This window comes from Sminthopsis crassicaudata, chromosome 4 (genome assembly GCF_048593235.1).
Source record: "Sminthopsis crassicaudata isolate SCR6 chromosome 4, ASM4859323v1, whole genome shotgun sequence".
Classification (NCBI taxonomy): Eukaryota; Metazoa; Chordata; class Mammalia; order Dasyuromorphia; family Dasyuridae; genus Sminthopsis; species Sminthopsis crassicaudata.
Window position 1 is genome coordinate 118,167,908 of NC_133620.1, and position 21,865 is coordinate 118,189,772.

The window sequence follows — 21,865 nt, forward strand, 5'->3', positions numbered from 1 at the left end:
GGGAGAAGGGAGAGAGAAAATTTTGGAACACAGGTTTTTGTAAGGGTGAATGTTGAAAATTATCTTTGCATGTATTTTGAAAAATAAAAAGCTATTATAAAAAGGGAGAAGAGAATAGCATAAATAAGTGAATGAATGAACAAATAAATAAATAAAGCTCCAGGAATCCTGACACCATTGACTAAGAGAAAAAGGGATAGTATATGGAGGAGGCAAGCATCAGATGGTCTGGGACATAGTCAGTACCTTAAGGAGTAGCAAAATACTAGAATTGAGCTCTGGGTACCCTCCCTCATTAACCTTCCCCTCACTGACACTCACCTCTCCTTGACTCTCCTTACTGCCCCCCTTCATGATCCTTGCCTTCCCCTTCACTGACTTTCACTCCTCCTCATTGACCTTTCCTTATCACTGACTTCCTGAAAAATCTTTCTTCCTCACTGATCTTTGCTGATCATTCTGCTTTAATGACCCTCCCTCAGTCCTCATTAGCCCTCAATTACACTGAACCTTTCCTCACTGACCCCTTCAATGGACCTTGAAGGTTCATCGTTGGCTCACCTATAGGTCTTTCTCCTAGACAATCGAAACCACAATTTTTCTTTTTAAATATTCTATTTCTTTTTTTCCCTTGTCTCTGTCCCTGTCAGTGTCTTTCTCTCTCCTCCTCACTCATTGAGATGCCAAACTGGAGTCTGACTGCCCTCTCTTAAGAGTGACCAAAGAGAGAGAGAAGGAGACAGAGAGACAGAGACAGAGACACAGACAGAGAGAGACAGAGAGAGTGTGTTGGGTGGGGGAAGGCCCAGTATGTGGATAAAGAATGTGGGAGTTTGGAGTCGAATCACTTCCCTTTGGAATCACTTTCCAAATTGCTCAGTCATGTTACAGGTGGAACCACTGAGGCACCCGAATCCCTCCGTGTTCAGTCTAAAGGAGATACTTAATGCTCAGTACTTCTCAAGGAGGAATGATGGCTAGGGGAATGAGGAACATTAGTACTCACAGGCCTCCTGGCCAGCGGGGCTTGTCCTTTTCCTTCAGATTGGGATGCTGTTGGTGAATTGTGTACTTTTGGTCAGATCATTCACCCTTTCTGGCCTGTTTCCCTTTATGTAAATCAAACTATACTTTCTCTAGCGAGGTTGAATTGCAAGGATTATCACACCCATTTAATAAATAAAGGAACTGCCGCTTTGAGGGAAGCCCTTTGATTTAGAGTTGGAAATGACCTTGGAGGTCATCAGACCAACCCCTTCATTTTACAGATAAGACCAACCCCAAAGAGGGGGTGGTCACTTGTCCAAGTTCATACAGTGAATGGAGGATCAAGATTCGAACCCAGATCCTGTCTTAAATGACTTGTAATTGGTTATCTAGAAAGTAAAATTTAGAGTCAGGATTTGAACACATTTCTCCACTACATGATATTCATCTCGGTGATTCCTTTCAGCTTTAAATCCTCTCATTCTCTTTAATCCATCCCTTTTCCCTGAATTGGGCTTGACTCAGCCTGGAATGGTAAAAAGAGCAATCGATTTACTCAGAAAATGTCACTGTGTATTACTCTGGGTAAGCGTCACCCTTATGGATCCCTTTAAAATAAAGGGGTTGGACTAAATAATCTCTATGGTCCCTTCTTCCAGCTCTAAATCCTATGAGTCAAATAGTTCCCCAACAAGCACTGTGCCTATGAAGTGTGAGGTTCCCACACCCCCCCATTCTCCAGGAGAGATGGGGAGCCCAGAGCCCGGGATGTCTCCAGAAGCAGCAGGTCCCTGGCCTTCAGTGTGTGGCAATAGAATTCCACTCTTTGCTCGAGTTCTCTCCACCCATCCCGGCCCTGCCTCTGGGCAGCCCGGCTCTGCCCCCCTCCTTGGGGCCTGCCGCTGGGTACCCCCACTCTTCCCCACCACACATGGGGCTCAGGAGAGACATCCCAGTAGTCCCCCACCACCAACCCCACCCCAAACTGCCTCCCTATCCCACTAGCTCCTATTAGCCAGCCTGGTGGTGGGGGCGGTGGCTTCAGTGGTTCCTGTGCCAGGCCCGGCCCCTCTAAGACGCACCTGTTCTGACCTGCTAAGCAGGTTCCCAAGTTTCTGCTGCCGTCCGCCAGCCAGCCACGGCGTGGGAAGAGGCTCTGGGGGAGCTCAGAGCTCCTAGTCACGGCTTTTGGGGGGGAACTGCTGGGGACGGGGGAGGGTGGTGTGGGGCTGGGGCAGGGGATTCCCTGGCTGCCACCTCGGTTCCTAAAACAGCCCTCCAAGTGGACACAGACCAGCACCAGGGGCTTTCAGGTGGGGCTGGACAGCTGCCTCTGGGAGCCGCTGACTTTCTCTTTCCGGAACCAGAGAGAGTGGGGTGGGGGAGATCTCTTCCTTTGGCCCCCACTCTGGGGGGGAAGCAGAGAAGCCAGCTGACTCCTAAGGCCTTCCTACATACCTGCTTTCACCCCACCGACCCCGTCCCAGGACGCCAAGATGTGGCAGCAGAAGCCGTGGCTGGGGCTGCTCCTTGTTATCTCCTTCCCAGGTAAGACACCTACCTGAATTGCCTCTTAGAGCCTTTCCTCTCAGACTCCTTGCCCCCTCTCCCCCTTCCCTCCAGCGCCGACCCCCCACCTCCTGCTGTTCTTTACTCTGAGTCTGGTTCTGACATAAAGTTCCAAGTCTGCTCCTCCCTGTTGTAACTACCCCAGAAAAGTCACACCGTCCTCCCCCCCTCCCTGAGCCAAGCCCCTGGTTCTGATTATATTAAGTCAGGCTAATAGCTGTGTCCCGTGGTCCGGCTCCTGGGTGGGTTCGGAATCAGGTGTAGAGAACAGGGAAGGTGGAGAAGGCAGGAGAGCCGATGGGCAGGGCCAGCCTTGGAGGGGCTCCCTTGTCTTAAAACCAGACTTCCTTTGCTCATTTAGGGCTGGAGCTGGCACAGGGCTGGGGCTAAGGATTCCCAGTGGGGTAGATCAAAGATGGGTAGAGTTTCTGGCATCCTGATAGTCAGTACAACTTCTTGCCCCTCTGTGCCAGACCCAGGGGACTGGGACCAGGATGCCTGTGAGTGTCAGGAGCCTCAGGGCAGGAGGATGCACAGGAAGGGGCTATCCTGAGCAGCAGAGCAGCCTCCTCTACCCCAGCCCCTCCCCTCATTGGGCAGACTAGCAGGTGCCTGGGTGGTTGTAGTGGGGGTTTAGGTGGGTGGGAGCCCTGGGTGGGGCCCCTTCTGGGCAAGGTGTGGTATTCCTGGGTCGGACCTCAGGGGCTACAGCTCCTCTGACCTCACCTCCTCCTCTGAGACCCTTTAATCCTGACCTGAAGGTGGGATTTCGTCTGTAGTGCTAAGGTTGGAAATGGGGTTGGGGGCGAGTGGGGACGGTTACAATGGGATGTGTGGGGGTATAGGATTCCAGGAGTATAAATCGTCGCTGGGAGAAACCTACAGCTATAGTCCAACCCCTCCTTTTGTACTTGGGGAAACTAGGCCCAGAAAAGGCAGTGACTTGCCTGAGACCAAATCAGCATTAAGTTGTCAAAGCCAGAATGTGAATCCCAGATCCTCCCAATCCAGCACAACAGAGGATGCCTCCAGAAAGTTACCTGGGGATCTGCTACCGCCCCATCCTCGGCTCAGCAGCCCCGGGCTGGGCAGCGGAACTTTTTGGGTGGAAGTTGCATGTTCCCTTTCCTATGGGCTCCTGGCTAAGCTATGTGGGAGAGACCAGGTCCTTGCAAATAGGGGAGGGAGCCGCTGGGCTCATCCTCAGCTTCCTAGGCACTGAGCAGCACATCTCAGTCTCCCGAAATGCTTCCCCCTGCTTAGCCAGGGAAGGGGAGATGGGAAGGTCTCCGACTCCCCGGCCCTGATCTTACTGATCACCTGGACAGGTTAGGGTAGAGGACAGGTCACTTAATGTAACCCCCCCTCCTCCCATCCAGGAGGAGTCTTCGGCCACAGGAAGGAGTTAGAGACCCACAGTTAGGTGACAGAACTTTCCTACAACCCTTTGGCTAGAGGTCAGACACCCCACTGGGAACACAGGGTCAGGCTGTAACCTGTACTCTGGCCCTTTCCCTGAAGGTAAGGCCTCAGTTTTCCCTAGAATGTCTGAGTCACGTACCCAGTGCCAGACTCCAAAGGAGGCTCTTTGTAGGGGAATCAGGCTAGAAATCTGAATTGTGTTTCTAACTCAGAGACTTGCAGCCCGCATGACCCTAGATAAGTTACCTCACCCTTTGACTTGGTTACTTCATCTGTGAAATGAGGGGGCTGGCCTAGGGGACCTTTAAGGTCCCTACCAGACCTAACGTTGCATGATTTCATGGGCTCTCTCATCCTTTGTCTCCCTCTGACAGTGTGAGGGAGGTGAGCAAAGGGGAGATGGCTTAGGATGGGGAAGGGCCATGGGCCTCCTGGGGGGGGCCCTCTGGGAGGTCTCCCCGGTTCTGGATGAGCCTCCTCCTGGCCCCTTCCCCACCGGTGTGAGCCCTGGGAGCGGGGAGCCCCCGGGGCCCGGCCCCACCCGCCTCCTGGCAGGAGAAGCCCTGGCAGGAGAGGCGCCACTAACACCACACTCCTTTGTCTCTCCTTAATGGGATGAGTTTCCGGGTGAGGTCCCCTCCCAGCCTCCCCTCTGTCCGCCCCGGGGCTGGGGGTGTGCGTGTGTGCGGACAGACTGGGCTGCCTGTCCCTGGCACCCGGCCCCTGACCCCGGAGCTGACGGCAGGCCTTCATGCCCAGGGAGCAGGGGCGCTTGGGGTACAGGCTCCTGGACTTAGGCCAGAGCCACGGGAGACTCAGCCTGCCCTGGGGCTCAAGCTCAGTTTCCCTGACTGAAGCTAGTTCCTAGAAAGGGAGGGGCCCTCAGCCCCGGTTTCTCTGCTTCTGTTTACATAAGGGGAGGGGGTGTCAGTCTTTTCCACGAGATTTACCCAAACTAGGAGAATGGAGGACGGATTCTCCTGCTCGGGAAGGGAGCATCCCAGGGGAGTTCTGGGAGCATCTACCCCTTCCTTCCAAAGATTGTCTTTCTGAGGGAGATGGAAGGGAGGGTGCAGTGGCAAGGAGCATAGCTCAGGGGGGAGAGTTATAGCTCTGGAGAGAAGGAAAATGTGGGTTGAGGGCAGTGAGGAGGGGCAGGGGATAGAGAACCAGTGGATAGAGCACCAGCCCTGTCAGGAGGACCTGAGTTCAAATCTGCTCTCAGATACTCAACACCTCCTAGCTGTGTGACCCTGGGCAAGTCACTTAAGCCCAATTGCCTCAGGGGAAAAAGAAAAAAAAAGAAATTCGGGTTCAACTCTAACTAGTAGTTTTAACCATAGACAAAGTCACCTCAACTCTCTCAAGGTAATCCTCTTTCCATTTCCCCCCAGGGCTTTTATGGAGAAAGTGCTCTGTAAAACATTATTAGAGAGGCACTGGTCATTAAGGGGAAAGAAACACAGGAGCTCCCTAAGGGTCCCTGCGGCTGTCAGAGTCGTTTGCTTTCTAAAGGTCCTCTTTGGATCAGGGTCCTGGGTAGCAGGAATACCTGACCCAAAATCTTCCCCTTATCTCATGCCCTGGTAGCTCCACAGGCGCAGAGTGGGGCAAGGAACCCTGGCGTCCGGACCTACAGGAGCCCCTTGTTGCCCCCAACAATGCCCACTGAAGCCTAAGGAGAGGAAAACGATTCCAAGCTGGCAGGACGCTCTAGAACCCAGACCTGGAACCTGGATTCTAGAACGTCTTCCCTGGAGTCTAAAGCAAGACTTCCAACGCCAGAAGTGGCCTGTCATCCGCCCTCAGGGTGGGGTGGTAGGGACTCCAGGGGTGGGGGCAGCCTTTGCTCTTTCCCTGAGCAGGGCTGGGCTTACAGGATCTCTAAGTCCCTTCCAAACTAGTAGCTGCTCCCTGTGGTCCCCTCCCTGGGATGGAGCTGGGGATGGGGCCGAGCCACCAGGGAGCTGGCTGCCAGCTAGTGGGGCTGGCTTTGCAGGGAGTTCTGAGGGGGGGCGGGAAGGGAGGAGGTGACTGGCAGTTGTGGGGAAGGAGGCTGAGGTTGGGAGCTTGGGAGTCTTGGGTCTCCCACCCACAGTGTGGCTGCTTCGGTGACTCAGCTAGGCTCAGACTCTGGCTCCGGGGGGTTTAGGGGACTTATCTAAGCTGGGAGCTCTGTCTGGGCCAGAGTTGAGGCTGCCTTCAAACACCCCCCCCCCCAGTTCATTGTTCTCAGCTTCTTTTGTGCAGACAAGCTCGGAATGGCCCCCTCCTCATCATTAATCTGGCAGTGGGCTGCATGCCCAGCCCCACAGGCTCTCACTAAGCTGGGGGGTTTAGGGCAATGAAGATGGGAACATGGGAAGGCAAAACAGGAGCTGGGACTTTCCTGGTTTGCTCACTCTGGGACCCCATGTGATATTGGGTATATTGTGGAGAAATAAGTTCTTGACCTCATCCAGTGACCACCCCTTCCCCCAGGTCACTGACCCTTCCTACACATACACAAGCAAGTTAACTGAAGAAGGAAAGCAAACAAGCATTTATTAAGCTCTTGGTGTATGCCAGACACTGTGGGAAGCACTTTCAGAATATTTCATTTGATCTTCACAAACAACCCCTGGAGATAGATGTTACCACCGTGCCCATTTGAAGGTTGAGATCAATCATTGCCCAGTGACATATTTTAGTAAGCATCTGAGGGCAGAATTAAACTCAGGTATTCTTAAGGCAGATAAGACAGAGCACTAGACAATACTCGAGAAGCTCTGAGTTCAAATATCATTTACTAGAAACCCGTCTTTGGACAGGTTTTTAAAATTTGTCTGCCTCAGTTTTCTCAACTATAAAGTGGGGATAATAATAGCCCCTGCCTTCCAGAGTTGTGAGGATCAAATGAGATAATATGTGTAAATAATTTAGTGCAATGTTTGACACGCAGCAGATATTTAATAAATGTCTGTTCTCTGTCTGACTCCAGGTCCAGCTGTCTATCCACTACTCCACTTAGCACAGACTGATTCTGCATGATTGAGGGGAGAGAAGGGTTAACACAAAGGATCTTGGATAGGGTGGACCCCTCCCCCTTACCCCAGTCAGGATTCCCCCTCTCACCGGGGCAGGAGCTGGTTTTTCTAGTGATAGTGTCAGGGACTGAGGCCCCAGATACCATCCCCTTTGAGGGGCCCACTTGTGAGACTGGGAGAAACTGAAGGACCGCCAGAAAACAGCTGGGGGGGGGCAGAAAATAGGATACACACCCCAACAGGTGCTTTTGTTGTTGTGTTGGGATCCTAGTGAAAGTTCCTGGAGCTTAAGAGGGAACTGTGGTCTGATTTATAGCCCCCCCATATTCCACTTATGACAACCCTCTCTTTGGGTTCGTTGGGGAGGGGGATTGAGAACTGAGTAGCCGTGAGTGGGAAAGGTGTTCTGACTGCTCACTTTAGCACAGGAGTTCAGAGTCAAAGACAGTGACCAAGGAGACAGAGACAGTGACATGCGGAAGCAAAAGAATAATACAAAATCAAAACATTTACTATGTGTGAGGTGTGTTCTGCAAGTCTGGCCCGCACTCAGAAGTGCTTATGAGCACAAGTGCTGACACCCACAGGGATATATCTGTGAGCCCCCAGACCCTAAAAAAGACCCTTCCTCTAATTGTACAAATAGAGGCTTGAGTGGGAGGGCCTGTGTGGGGAGCCTGCCCCAAGATGCCATTAGAAAAAGGGTCTAATATAAAGAGAAACTCCTAGCTCTGAGGACCACCATCTCTCCCCCCCTGCCTCAGTTTCCCTTTGAGGTCATTGTTCAAGGTTCTCCCAAGGAGGAGAGATGGTTGTAGCAGAGACAGTGGCTCTGGGGGGGTGCAGACAAGAAGTGGGTGGGGTGCTTGGAGGGCAGGGCCCTGCAGAGGCCCTTGGGGGCCAGGCTGAGCCCTGGGGGGAGGGGGACAGAGATCCCGTTTGACCAGTTGGGCCTGTTCTATCCCTTGCGCAAGGTGGCTGCTGCGGTGGTGGCTGAGCTTCAGGAGAGGCCTCTGAGTCACTGGTGGCTCCCCAGTCCTGACGACCTGGTGATCCCCATTCAGGGGAGGGGAGAGAAGGAATGAGGACCCATCAGCCAGATTAAACCCAGAATGGAAGGCCAGGAAGTGAGATGTTGGTGCCCAATTTGGCCCTCTCGGCCATTTCCCTCATGCCCTCAGGGTGACCTCTCAGAACGCCTGCCTGTCTCCCTTTGGGTAATGATGTCATCCCCCAAAGCTGGCCAGTGCACTGGGTTGGGGAGAGGTGGAGGAGGAGGAGGAGGAGGAGGAGGAGGAGGAGGAGGAGGAGATGGAGTAGACACCACACCCTCCTCACACTCCTAGTTTACACTGCACCGGAGTGGTGAATTCTGGGGCTCTCTAGTCAGAACCCTATCCACAAGGCAGAGGTCCCATCCCACTGGCCAGGAAGTAGCTGCATCCCAGACACAGCAGACTATTTGCACTCAAGATTCCATCTTGTTATTTCCCTGCCTTTGCGCAGACTGCACCTCATTCCTTTCCCCATCCTCCCCAATTTGGAATTCACTCCCTCCTCACCTTCGATTCTTGTAATTCAGACCTTCTTTCCCAGCCCAGCACAAATCCCATGCTTGCAACCCTTCCTGTGCTCCCCAAGGTGTTGGTTCCCTGCCCCCTCATCATGACTTTGTGTGATAGTTAATTATCTATGACCAAATTTTCCCTGCACAGGATAAGCTCCCCGAGGGCAGGGACTGTTTCAGCTTTGTCTTTCCCTATTCCTGGAACAGTGGATTGAAGAAATCCCACATTGCGATGCTGGTGGGACTTGAGTCCAAGTTTCCTGACCTACACGAAGGTCCCGGAAGCCCAGACTCCTGGCCCTTCTGGTTTTGGAGCTAGGAGCCTTTGATTTGCAGAAGGGTCTTGAGCAGGGCTCAAGGAATAGCTTGGGAAGAAATCCTGCCCTAGCCGATGGCCCATTGGGCTATGCCAAGAGAAGATTGGGAGAGAAGGGGTTTTGGTGGGGGAAGGTAAAAAGAGGGAAACATATTCCATCAATGAGAGCAGTTAGGGGATCCTCCCTGGGTTGCTGAGAGGCAGGGTCTCGCCCACAGAATGAATTTTATTATCCTCAGGGTAGCTGAAGTCATTCTCCTCTGAGCTTCCACATGGGGCTCCTTCTTTGTCTTCTTTGGCTCTTTGGGGGTAGGAGTGGTTTCCCTTTCTTCAGAGTATAAATCCAGTCCCCAAGCCCATTGGTGTGAGACTCTCCACTAATAAAGTTACAAGAAGGACTTAGGCTTTGCTTTGAGGGCACCTGTGGAGGGAGGCTCAAGGTTCCATTTGTGTCTGTATGAAGCCCAGTCTTTTGAGAAGCTGAAAGGGAGGTTTAGGCATCCCCCTAGGCCTATGTCATCCCCCTTCCAAATTCTCTCCCCCTCCTCCATAGTGAGGGACTGAGGTAATTGGGTGGGAGTGAGAAGCAGAGGGGGAAGGGTGATTAGCTGGACTCCCAAGGTGAGCTGGGTGGGTCCAACATAGGTGCAGGCGGCTCAGGGCCCTGGCATCTGGCCCTGCAGGTCTGTCCCGTCCTGTTCTGTCCCTCCCTGCTCTCAGCAGCATCCTCCCTCCCTTTGCTCCTCCTCTCTGGGGCCAGAGGACCCCCTGGTTCTAATCCAGGCTCTATCTAAGCAGGGTCCACCCCGGGGGGAAGTCTGAAGCTTTCCCTTATTCCTTGTCAGGGGATAGATGCAGATATCAATCCTGACCTCCCCTTTTAGGTGACTGCCCTCTCTCTTTGCCTCTGGACCCTGGAGAACTCCCTATCTGGAGGAATAAAGTAAAGTAGGAATGATTGTTTCCAGCCTGTTCCACAGAGTGAGCATCCCCTGATATTATTCCTATAACCGCCTTCTCTCTTTCGGCCCAATTTCTTCCTTGGGTTATTTGTCTTTCTTCAATTCAATTCAAGTCTTGAACCAACATTTCTAGAAGGCTTTTTATATACAAAGCATCATTTGCTAGTTGCTGGGAATTTTTTGAAAAGACACTAGGAATTGTTTAAAATGTAATAATCTTCCTTCCTCTATCTCTATTACAGCTCTTTTTTTCTTTCTTTCTTGGGTAATCCTCTTATACTTCTCTGACTCCTGATGCCCCTAAATTTTCTTTCAAACCATGCCCCATCAGAAGCCCTAAATTCTTCTTCCCCTTAATCTTGAAAACTTTGAAGTTGTATTTCCTCTCCTTTAATCCCAGTACTCAATCAATCATCATCCCAGTCAATTTTTCCCCCTATGAAATGTTTCACATCTATCCCTTCCTTTCCATTCCCATTACCACCAGCATCTTTATCCCCATAATCACATGCTTGGATTATTTTAACTGCTGCCTGGCTGATATCCCTGTCTCTGTTTTCCCCGCTCCAACCCATTTTATATAATGCTTGTTGTCAAGTCAATCTTTCTAGAATCCAGTGCTTTGTAGGAAAGGTAGTATGGTACAAAAGAAAGAGCTGTGAATAAAGCATAAAAGACCCGAGTTCAAAATATGTCTTAGGCACTTTTGAATTGTGTACCCTTGCTTGTGTAACCACTTGCCTCAGTTTCCCCAGTTTATAAGTGGGAATAATAATAATAGCTAGCATTTATATATTACCTTAAAGTTTATAAATTTTTTTCAAATAGTAACTTATTTGATCCTCACAACAATCTTAGGAATTACATGATGTTATTGTCCCCACTTTGCAGAGGAAACTGAAGTAAATGACTTGCATCTAAGGCAAAATTTGAACTCAGGTTTTCTTGTTTCTAGTAGCCTATACATTGTAACACCCAGTACTTCCAATCTCACAGGCTTGTTGTGAGGGAAGCATTTTGCAAATCTTAAAATGCTACATAAAGGTGAGTTATTGTTATTGTTACTTACCTCATCTGGTGGTTGTAAAGAAAACGCTTTGCAAATGCTGAAAATAATAAATAAATAATAGTTATTATTATAGGTGGAGCAGTAAATAGAGTGCTGAGCCTGGAGTTAGGAAGACTCATCTTCCTGACTTCAAATCTGGCCACAGACACTTATTAGTCGTGTGACTCTGGGCAAGTCATTTAACCCTGTTTATCTCAATTTCCTCATCTTTAAAATGAGCTGAGAAGGAAATGGCGAAGTACTCTAGTATCTTTGCCAAGAAAACCTCAAATGGGTCATGAAGAGTTGTTCGCAACTGAAACGACTGAACAACAAAATTATTTTATTTCTTCTCTGATCAAAAGCCTATTCTGGGTCTCTTTCTTTTTATATCATGTGAATGCTTTTGTCTGGTTTCAGAACCTGCCTTCCATATATAATCTATCTCCACCCTTTCCATCAAACTATTTCCTACTACTCCCTATCCCACACCCTATACTCTAGTCAGGTTGGTCTCATTGTCTGTATTCTTAGTCTGGTCTTTTTTTTACATTGTTCTTCTACCTTTAGATGAAATCTTCCTTACCTGGCCAAATTCTAGATACCCCAACTAAAATCCTGCCTATTCCATGAAGTCTTCCTTAATTGCTCTAGCCCCAAATGATTCCCTTTTCATTGACCCTTGAAGGCTTAATATCTATATGTCATATTCTGTTCACATAGTTACTTCATATATGTCTGTATCTTCTCAATAAGATCTCAAGTGTCTTGAGGGCAAGGATTAAGTCATATATAGTTCTGGTCTTCAGTATCCTTATCTGTAAAACTAAGGAGTTGAACTAGATAATTGACTTCTCTATACTTCTATGATGCTATGATCCATAATACCTCTCTGGAACACTGCTGTGAGATCACAGCTCGGGAACCTTTCATTGCCTGCTTCGCTTTGGAATCCAAAATGGAATGACCAGGTCATCAGAGAGGCAAGTTAAATACATCTGCATAGTGCCAGATCATTGAATTAATATTTATGTCCCTGTTTTTCCTTCCCATTTCAATCAGACTTGACTTTTTCTTCATGTCTCTGATTTCCATTCTCATCTATCTCCAGCCTCACTGATAACTTGATTTTCTCTCAGTTTTACAACTTGCTTATTCCTGCCTCAGTGACTATATTCAAGCCATCTTTCCCACATGGAACATATTTCTCACTTCTAATCTACAGGACTAAATGACTTCTGAAGTCCTTTCCAGCTCTGACAGTCTGTGAATCTGATCTGGATCTGAACTAGGTACTTCTGATGTGATGGAAACCCTGTCTGTGGAATCAGAGACCCTGGGTTCAATTCCCACCTCTTAACAGTTATTTAACAAGTCTAGACCTTGGTTTCCCCACCTGAAAAGTTAGAAGATTAGAAGGATCTCTCAGGTCTAGATCTTTGGTCTTAATCTTATACTTTGGACAAATCACGGAACTCTAGGACTTGGTTTTCTAAATGAACTAGATTATTTCTAAGAGCTCTTATTAGTTCTAAAACCTACGGTGCTTCACTTTCTTCTGGATCTTGAAATTCAGCTCCTCCTAGAGCTTTTGATCCAGAAGGTCCTTTGCAGGGAATCTAGCCCAACTCCCTCATTTTACATATTTGAGATAACTGAGGCCCAGAAAAGTGAATTATCTTGCTGGAGGTTGCAGGGGTGGTTAGCAGACAAGCTGGAGATTAGAACTCAGGACCTACAACTCTAAGGCTCATTAGCTTCCCATTAACTCATGCTGGCATTCAGAATCTGCTTTTCTTATGAGAAAAATAACCTTCCCTTCAGAACCCCAGAAAGTTGAATCTGATATTCATCCATCTTTCTCCAGGAAATTTCCATTACCAACTCCCTTCTGTTAGGTTCTTACTAAGTGCTAAGTTGGTACTTAACCATTCTCTAGAGTTCACACCTTTAGTTAAAATCTTTAAGGGAGCCTACACCTTTGAAGGAATACTTTAAAGGAGCTTGCTTATTGGTCAGTAAGGAGTACCCACAAGCCCATTCTCTGGGAGGATATAAGGAGCCACCAAGGCTGCCTCCAGGGACCATTGAGTTTGGATGGCAGTCTGGAAAGAGAGAGTCTAGATTGGGGGAAGGACAAGACTTCCCAAGAGAACTTCAGGGAAGCTCGAGGAGATTCAGAGCCAGGATTCAGGAAGAAGAGGACTCGAGATTCTACCTTCACTCTGGCTGGAGGCTCCAGAAGCCTCCCAAGAAACCTGCTCACAGAGGAAAAGATTTTACACAAAACTAACCTCCTCCCAGAGAAGGATTACAATTGAGAGACAACAGGACATTACATTCTCCCATCCGATTGTTTTCTCATTTTCTGTGAGACACAGAGAATTTAAGTAGGTTGTCCAGGGTCATAGAACTGAAAAGCATGGGAGCTAGGATTTGAACCCATCTGGAGGAGCTGAGTAGTTGCCCAGTGGTCACTCAGGCAGTGAATAACAGGGCTAGGTTTGAGACTCCAGGTCTTCCAACTCTTAACTACAATTCTTTGTATTATATTCACTTTCTTCCAGGGTTACCTCAGTCATTAACCAGTTATGCGATCTCCAATAAATTCCTTTACTTCTCTAAAAACGTATTTCCTCATCTGTGAAATGGGGAATTCTCAGCTCTGACCTGCTGATCAGATGAGATCAAGTAGGTGAAAGTGTTTTGCCTCATATAAACCCTACACATGCCAATTATTGTGATTATTTTTACAGAGTATGTTTGTATTGCCCATGAAGGTTCTGTTTATCCACATGAGGCTGCAGATTTATCATTATTAGGAATATAGCAATTACCCGGCTTATTGGTAGCTGCACTAACCATGGCTCTTCCTTTCACTTCCCTGCAGGTTTGTGCCTGGCTGGTGAGCTGGAGACATCAGCCCTGGTTACTGTGGTCCTGGGTCAAGATGCAGAGCTGCCATGTTTCTACAGAGGAGAGCCTGGGGAGCAGGTGAAGCAGGTGGCTTGGGCCCGAGTTGGAGAAGGAGAGGGGATGACAGAACTGGCGCTGCTCCACGACACATACGGTCTGCATGTGAGCCCTACCTACGAGGGACGAGTGGAGAGGCCGTCACCGCCCCGGGATCCCAATGATGGGGCTGTACTCTTGCGGAATGCGGTGCAGGCTGATGAGGGGGACTATGAGTGCCGAGTCAGCACTTTCCCTTCAGGCAGTTTCCAGGCGGGGCTCCATCTCCGGGTGCTTGGTGAGTGGGTGAAGAGGTCTAGGGAAAAGGAAGATGGAAGATAGGCAGTCAAGGAACTGGGGATTGGGCAACAGACAGAGAGAAAAGTAGGAACCTTAAAGATTTACTAGTCCCTTATTTGTCAAAAGGAAATGTATCATAGAGAGAGGAAAAGACTCCTCCAAAAAGAACCATAACTAGAACTTTGAATCCAAATCCAATGCTTCTTTTACAGAGATAGCTTGATTACTTAAAAAAAAAAAAAAAAAAAAAAAAAAAAAAAAGGTTACTAAGATTAAAAAGTAATGCATTGGGTGTCAGAAGACATGTCCCAGGTAAAATGCCAAATTCTGTTCCTTAATACCTTAACAGGCAAATCTCTTCTTTTCTATGAGTTTTAGTTTATTTAACTGTCAAATGAGCTAACTAGATTAGATAATATCAGGTTTTTGTTTTCTTATTTTTAGCTATCTTAAGGCCTATAACACCCCAAATCTTAATTTCTTGAGCCATAAAATGAAGATAATATTAACATAAATGTGAGTTATTTTTCCACTAGAAAAATTAAATTATGAAAATTTCAAAACAACCAATTTGTGGGAATGGCAAAATTTCCATCTGAAAACCAAATGAAATTTCAAAACCAATTTGTGGGAATGGTACAATTTCCATCTGACAACCAAATGAAATGAATTTGTGTCTTAAACAACCATTGACACGGTGGTCCTGGGGGGATAACCCCAATGGATATTTCTCTTTTGGACTTGTCTGGTCACTATCAGTCCCCTCCCCTATAAAGTACTCTATTTCCTGCCTCCTCCCTACTTTATAGGGATGTTTCAGGACTAGGTGAGATCATAAAAGTGCTGAGCTCAGGATTGCTCAGGAAGGAAGGTGTGTGTGTAAGAAAACCACACTTCTTTAGGAGTCATTTAGCTGGAAAGTAAAACAATCAGAAACAGAGTTTAGCATCCAAAGGGAGGGATGGAGAACAAAGCAAAGAGGAGGAAGGGGGCAGAGAAGATAAAGACTGAGAAGCAGGTGGCAGGTTGTATTTCCCAGGAAAGGTGAAAACAGAGCCAAGAATATGTGAAGATAGGAGGGATTGCTCCAAGGGAGCCTAGAACATGCGTGGCCTGGGCAGGGCAGGGAAGAGGCAAAGAGTATAGGTGAGCAGGTGATCTGTGTGGGGTGGTAGTGGGAGGTGTGTGTGTGTAGAGGAGAAGAGAGACTGAGAGCCGGGTGGGAGAGGCTGGCAATAGAGCCTTTTCTTTTCCTTCCCCCCCTCCCCTATAGTGCCCCCTCTGCCCACACTGAACCTGGGCCCTAGCCTGGAAGAAGGCCAAGGCCGAACGCTGGCCGCCTCCTGCACAGCCGAGGGCAGTCCTGTGCCCAGTGTGACCTGGGACACGGTGGTCAAGGGGGTGGTCACTAGCCGCTTGTCTAATCACCCGAGATCAGCTTCGGTCACCTCAGAGTTCCACCTGGTGCCGAGCCGGACGATGAACGGGCAGCCCCTCACCTGTGTGGTGTCGCACCCAGGCCTGCCAGAGGACAAAAGGATCACGCACATGCTCCAGGTTGCCTGTGAGTCCCTGGGCACCGAGTGGGGCAAAGGGCAGTGAGGGCACAAGGGAGTGTCAGGAGGAGGCCCAGGGCCCAGGCCTGGATGCTCCCAGTAAGTCAGCGTTCCCGGACTCCCTGCTCTGTCTAACAAGTTTGAGGCTAGTGTCTGTGCTTGGGGAAAGACCAGACTGACCCAGGACTCAAGGCTGCACCTGTGGCTTCCCCTGCAAATGTTTCACATGCTCTGAGAAGGGAGATCAGAGCGGGCTGGGCGGGTCTCAGCCAAAGTCGGGCTTTAGGGGAGCACTCAGGTGGAGGGGGCGCGTCTCCTGCCCTTTCTCTCCCCAACCCCTCTCTCTGCCTTCGTAGTTCTTGCAGAGGCCTCCGTGTGGGGCCACGAAGACCCAGAGTTATGGCATGTGGGCAGGGAAGGCGTGATGCTCAAGTGTGTGAGTGAGGGGCAGCCTCCCCCCTCCTACAACTGGACCCGGTGAGTGGCGCCCCCCCCCCGTTGGGCCCCGCTTCCTGACTTGGGAGGTCACGTGTTCCCGTTGGTTTCTAGGGAGTGTTAGAGAGCCGGCCCCTGGGCCTGGAGGTGTCCAGGTATCTGAGGGGCTGAGCCGGCCATGCCCCCTACTGTTTGCATCTCCATGTTAGAGCAGAGTCCTTCCCCGAGGGGGCTGAGAGCCCGGCTTTGTGGGGCCTGCTGACATGTGTGTGGCCTGTTGTGGGCTTGCCCTTTTGCAGGCTCCTGGGAGCTGGGATGAGTGTGGGAGCATGTGGGATGGCACGTGTGTCGATCTCCCCTGTTGCAGGGTGGGGGGTGCCCAGGTCAGGCTGGGCAGCAGGAGGGAGGAGCCTCTGCCCAGGCCCGTGCCCAGACCTGCCCAGGGGAGGGAGGGGCACCGTGGGAACCAGCCGGCGGCTCTGGGTGACGTCACCGTGGGGGGGGAGGGCAGGAGCTGCCCGGGCACGTCAGGCAGCAGCGGCGGCAGCCCCGGCCCGGTCTGGCCGGCACCCATCAGCCTCTCCTGCCCTCTCAGGCTGGATCGGCCTCTGCCTAGCGGGGTGCGAGTGGATGGAGGCACCTTGGGCTTCCCCGCACTGGTTGTGGAGCATAGCGGCACCTATGTCTGCCATGTCAGCAACGAGGTCTCCTCCCGCAGTAGCCAGGTTACCGTGACTGTCCTAGGTGAGCTGGGACTCGGGGGAGAACTCAGGGGGGGGGATTATGGGGCACAAAGCCAGAGCAGGGGGAGGGACTCCAGCAGATGGAAACCGGGGGCCAGAGAAGGGGCGGGCTAGGGACCAAGGACCATCACTGTCAATGCACTTATGGATGCAATGGGGGCTTGGCCAGCAGAAGTCCATTCCCTGAGTGCGCAGACCTACTGGCCAGGCCTCCATTACATGATGTTCCCAAATGTTCCAGCTCTAGCTGGGCCCTGGTGATCCTAAAACAAATGAAACGTGGGTAGAGCCCTGGCCCTGGAGTGAGCAGAACCCAAGTTCAAATTCAGCCTTAGATACTCACTGGGTGATCCTGGGCAAGTCATTTAATCCAATTGTTTCCAAAAAACCAATAAAACCAATTAAATAATGCCTATTTTCAAGGAGTTTACATTCAAAGAGTCCCAAGGGGATTGTGGGGGAGTCATTCACTCGCTCCTTCCTTTCCTGTCCCCTGCGTTGGGGTAGGAGCCTAGGCAGGGTGGGGTTCAGGAGGGGTGGCTGAGGGTGGGGTAGAACTGTGCATTGGGGGAGGGGGCTGAGCGCTTCTGACCCCCGTTGTGGTCCCTCTTGGCTTTCAGCAGAAGATGAAGCTCCACCTGTTGACGTGGATGTGGTTTCGGCCTCCGTGGTGGCCGTGGGAGTGATCGCTGCCCTGCTGCTGTGCCTTCTGGTGGTGGTGGTGGTGCTCATGTCCAGATACCACCGGCGCAAGGCCCAGCAGATGACCCAGAAATAGTGAGTGCTGGGGGGGGGATGGACTGTTGGGGAGGGGAGAAGGGAGGAGGAGAGCAGAGGGGGGAGAGGGGAGAGAAGCTGCCCTGGGAGAATGTACACAGGGAAATCTAGATATGCACAAGTTTGGGGGAATTTAAAATGACTCCCTGAAAAGAGTAGTTTGGATCCAGGGGAGGAGGTGGCCCTGCCCAAAAAGTACGATCACACACAGTGGAACTAAGACACACGTGTACGCAAGCACTGTCCTCCGGGCTTTCTCCTAAGCCTTGCCGCAGTTTCCTCTCCCAGAATGCTGCTCCTTCCTCCATCACCCTCAACCACCAACTCCAATCTCTACTGAAATCCAAAAGCTATTTTATGGAGAGCTCACTCAGGGCAAGCTTGAACAAGGCAGTCAGAAAAAGGCGATACAGGGACACTCTCCAGGTCTCTCTTAAGTGGTGTGACATGGGAGACACTGGCCCGGGGCTGGCAGCATGTGTACCCTCACAGAGAAGGTGCTGCGCCCTGTGAGCAGGGCAGGACTGAATTAGCCCGAGGAAAGGCTGGATGTGCACAGAGCCCACTCAGTGTTCATAGGACCCTGGTGTCCGCCTGGAGCCGTGCTGGTCTGGTCATTGCAGCCAACACAGTGTCCCTCTGGTCTCTTGGAGAACAGGAGAAGATAGCCCATCCCCTGGTTGGACACTCTCTCCCCTAGGACCTTTGTTTGTATGTGTCTGAGGCACTTAGCCGTCCACTGCTCCTAACGACTACCTGGGAGGAAAGCTTCTCTTCTCTCCCCCCTCCCCCTCCAATCTGCAGACTCCATGAGAAGCAGGCTCCTAGGGATCCCTCTCCCAGCAGCAAGGACTTAAGTATTTGTGGAATGAGTGAATGAGGGACTGCTCACACGCCCAGCTGGGCCGCTCCTCCTTCCCAGACTAACTAGTCCCACAGTACACACAGACCTCTGTGTCTGGCCAGGCCCCCCCCCCCCCCCAGGCAGTCTGGCTTCCTCCCCCTGGGGGGAGTCCTGCCCCTCACTGAGGCTGGCATCTCTTTTGGACAGTGAGGAGGAGTTGACCTTGACCCGGGAGAATTCCATCCGCAGACTTCACTCCCACCACGCAGAGCCCAGGAACCAGGTGGGTAGCGGTGAATCTATACACCTGCATGTGTGTTTAGATATCATGTTTGTGTGGATGGGTGACAGGGAACAGGGAAAGGTCTTCCTCTCTTGGCCAGAGTGTTGTTGGGATATGAAGATGGAGGGGTAGCGCAGAGGGGAGTGGTCTGGAGTTCTGTTGGCCCATCTCTGTCAGCAGGAGTCTCAGGAAAGACCGAGGTTCTATTATAAGGGAATTAGATACTGAGAACCCAGGGGATCTGGAATTCCTTGGAGGGGCAGGCCAAGGTAGAAACAGACCCACGCCTCGGGGAATGCAAACCCTGTCTCTAGTGGATTGGCTGGTCCAAGGCTGGTCAAGACCCTGGGATGGGGGCGTCAAACTGAGCTCCCTCTGACTAGATCATTCTAGAACCTTATTCAGATACTGAAGCCCCATGGCACTTTAACCACAGCAGGAGGCTTCCATTTAGCCAATACCTGATGGAAAGAGGAGGGGGTGGGCAGGGGAAGGAGAAGGATAGGATGGACAGGGGCAAGGAAAGCAGGAGAGGGAGGAGGCTGGTGGGACGGTGGGGGAGGGGCAAAGAGCTGAAGGGCCCAGGCTGTAGGGGAGCTGGAGGTGGGGTCCAGGGAGGAGCTGGAGGCCTTATTCTGACCCCTCCCCCTTGTCCGGGCCCTGCAGCCTGAGGAGAATGTAGGGCTTCAAGCTGAGGGCCACCCTGATAGTCTCAAGGACAACAGTAGCTGCTCTGTGATGGTGAGGCCCCGGCCCCACCTGTGTCCCCCTAAGCCCCCTGCCCCATCCCTCCTCCAGGTCAGCGTGGGTGCCCTCCACCTCTCCCCACTGCACTCCATGCACCTCGGCCCATCCTTGGCTGTAACCCAGACTCGTATTTCTAGTCTGCTTCCAGGCCCCTTGACTGTCCTAACTCCCAAATGACCAATGCTAAATGAGAGGAAGTAGAGGAGGGCCGCCTCCTGACCTTGAACCCCAGCCAAACCTGCCTCTTGCCCCGGCCCACCTGACCCCTATCCCCTCTGACCTGCCCATGTTCCTGGCCATTGACCCTTTCCCTCTGACCCCACATCCCGACCCCGACCTTGAACCTTCCCATGCTCCCCACCCGTGACCGAGTTCTGTACGACGCCTACAGAGCGAAGAGCCGGAGGGCCGAAGCTACTCCACCCTGACCACGGTGAGGGAGATCGAGACCCAGACGGAGCTGCTGTCGCCGGGCTCCGGACGGACGGAGGAGGAAGAAGATCGGGATGCTGGGATCAAGCAAGCCATGAACCACTTTGTGCAGGAAAACGGGACTCTCCGAGCCAAGCCCACGGGCAACGGCATCTACATCAACGGGCGGGGACACCTGGTCTGACCCTGGCCCGGCCTCTGCCCCGCTCTCCGGGGCCCTCCGGACCCCGCTGGGAGACTTTGTACCCGGCGCCCCAAGACAGCCCTGTGACCCTACTGACTTCTGGCCCGTCCCAGGCCCTTCCCCAGCTTCTGTTAGAGGTGCCTCTCCCGGTGCTAGTCTCGGTGCATGTGTGTGTGTGAGAGGGGACCAGGTGCGCGCGGGCGCCCGTGGCCTGGATGCTGTGTGCGTGTCAGTGTGCAGGTGAGTGCGTGAGCGCGCCGGTCCCTTCGGATCACCGCGGATGCTCGCTGGCTAGACCTTCAGACCCTAGAGCAGTATTATTGACACTGGAGAGGTGGGGGCTGCTCCCGGGGAAGTAGACCCCCCCCCCCCCCCGGGACAGTCCCAGACAAGGGGCTGGGGAACGCAGGGACAGTCCGATCAAGGGAGCTGGACTCTCTCCTGAGTGCGGGAGCGGGGCTCCCCTCGGCTGGCTGGGCAAAGGGGCACCGTGGGAGCTGGCAGTGCTGCTTGTGGAGCCCGCCCTCTCGAGGCTGGCGCAAAGATGACATCTCTGAAAGGTTGGATCACAGGTTTAAGAGCCGGGAGGGACCTCCACCTTCCCTTCCCATTCCCCAGATAAAGAAACCGAAACCCGGACACCGAACTGATCCACCCAAAGTTACAGAGCAGTAAACAGCAGCCATGGGCCTGGAACTCTGCACGGGCGCCCTTCCTCTGCTCCACACTGCCTCCCTTGCTTGTAAATAGGACTTTTTGTAAGTTTAATTCCATGTTAAATGTTTTAGGGAAGCTTGCTATTATTTGAGGGATTGCTGCAACAAATCCTTTTTCCTAAGCAAAAACCATCTCTCTGAGAAAAACTAATAACTGTATAAGGTTTGGTCCCCTCTCCCCACCCTGCCCCACCCAGCCCTTTCTGTATCTTCCTCTGTTTCTCCGCTGTGACCAAAATACTGGCTTGGGGGAGCGTTGAAATCCAGGGTCCGGATCTCATTCGCGTTGCTGGCAAGGGAATTTAGAGGAGGGGGGCTGGAGGAGGGGTGCTTCAGACAGGACGGCCCTTTTCCTGGGTTCCTGTCACCGAACCTCCGAGGTGCAGACGGGCTCCCCTCGGCAGCCGGGGCCAGAAGGTGGCTGTGGTTCCCAGGCTCCAGCCTCCCTTGGGCCTCTCCTGACACTCGCACACTGTCCCCAGTCACGGAGGTCTTGATTAAGCAGGACAAGGCCTGGTTTGGGGGCATGTGCCCAATGCTAACTGGAGGAAGAGATCCCTGTTGTGTTTCCTCACGCTACCTCAGGGGACTTGGGGAGCCGGCTTGTGTGAGAACAGACACGACGCCCGATCACTTTCCCGGCCCTCTTGGACAGCCTGGAGTTTGAGGGAGTGACCCGACAGAACATAGGTCGGATCTGTAAATGTCATGTGAATAGTACTGTAGAAGTAGTGTAAATAGTTCACAGTCCAGTGCTTCCCAGCGCCCTTCATAAATAAAGCTCTCCCAAACTGGGCCCGCCTCTTCTTTACGGTTCCATTAGGGTACTGGACTGCACTATCACTGCTACCCTGGCCTTCCCTCGGTCTCCAAGCATGGCCCCGTCTTAGGGAAAGAAAACTTGCCCCCCTTATCAAAGAGGGACACCCGAGCCTTTGGTATTGGAAGTTTCTCAGCTAAGGCATCGGGGCCTGGAGACCCCATCGTGGGATCTGTGTT

At 51.7% G+C, this 21,865-nt stretch overlaps 1 protein-coding gene across 4 annotated transcripts; it reads left to right on the forward strand.

The window, feature by feature from the left end:
* The first annotated feature begins 2,207 nt into the window (after window positions 1–2,207).
* NECTIN4 (nectin cell adhesion molecule 4) lies at window positions 2,208–21,661 on the forward strand. 4 transcript variants are annotated; one of them, XM_074309251.1, is made up of 9 exons: window positions 2,208–2,535; window positions 13,788–14,147; window positions 15,423–15,713; window positions 16,062–16,182; window positions 16,736–16,884; window positions 17,504–17,660; window positions 18,712–18,787; window positions 19,454–19,528; window positions 19,926–21,661. In XM_074309251.1, exons 1-9 carry the CDS (start codon window positions 2,484–2,486, stop codon window positions 20,148–20,150), a joined length of 1,506 nt encoding a protein of 501 aa, XP_074165352.1. In that variant the 5' UTR covers window positions 2,208–2,483; the 3' UTR covers window positions 20,151–21,661. The 4 variants fall into 4 exon arrangements, with proteins under 4 accessions (XP_074165352.1, XP_074165354.1, XP_074165353.1 ...); XM_074309252.1 differs by having other exon boundaries at window positions 2,209–2,535; window positions 17,507–17,660; XM_074309253.1 differs by lacking the exon at window positions 19,454–19,528.
* The last annotated feature ends 204 nt before the right edge of the window (window positions 21,662–21,865 follow it).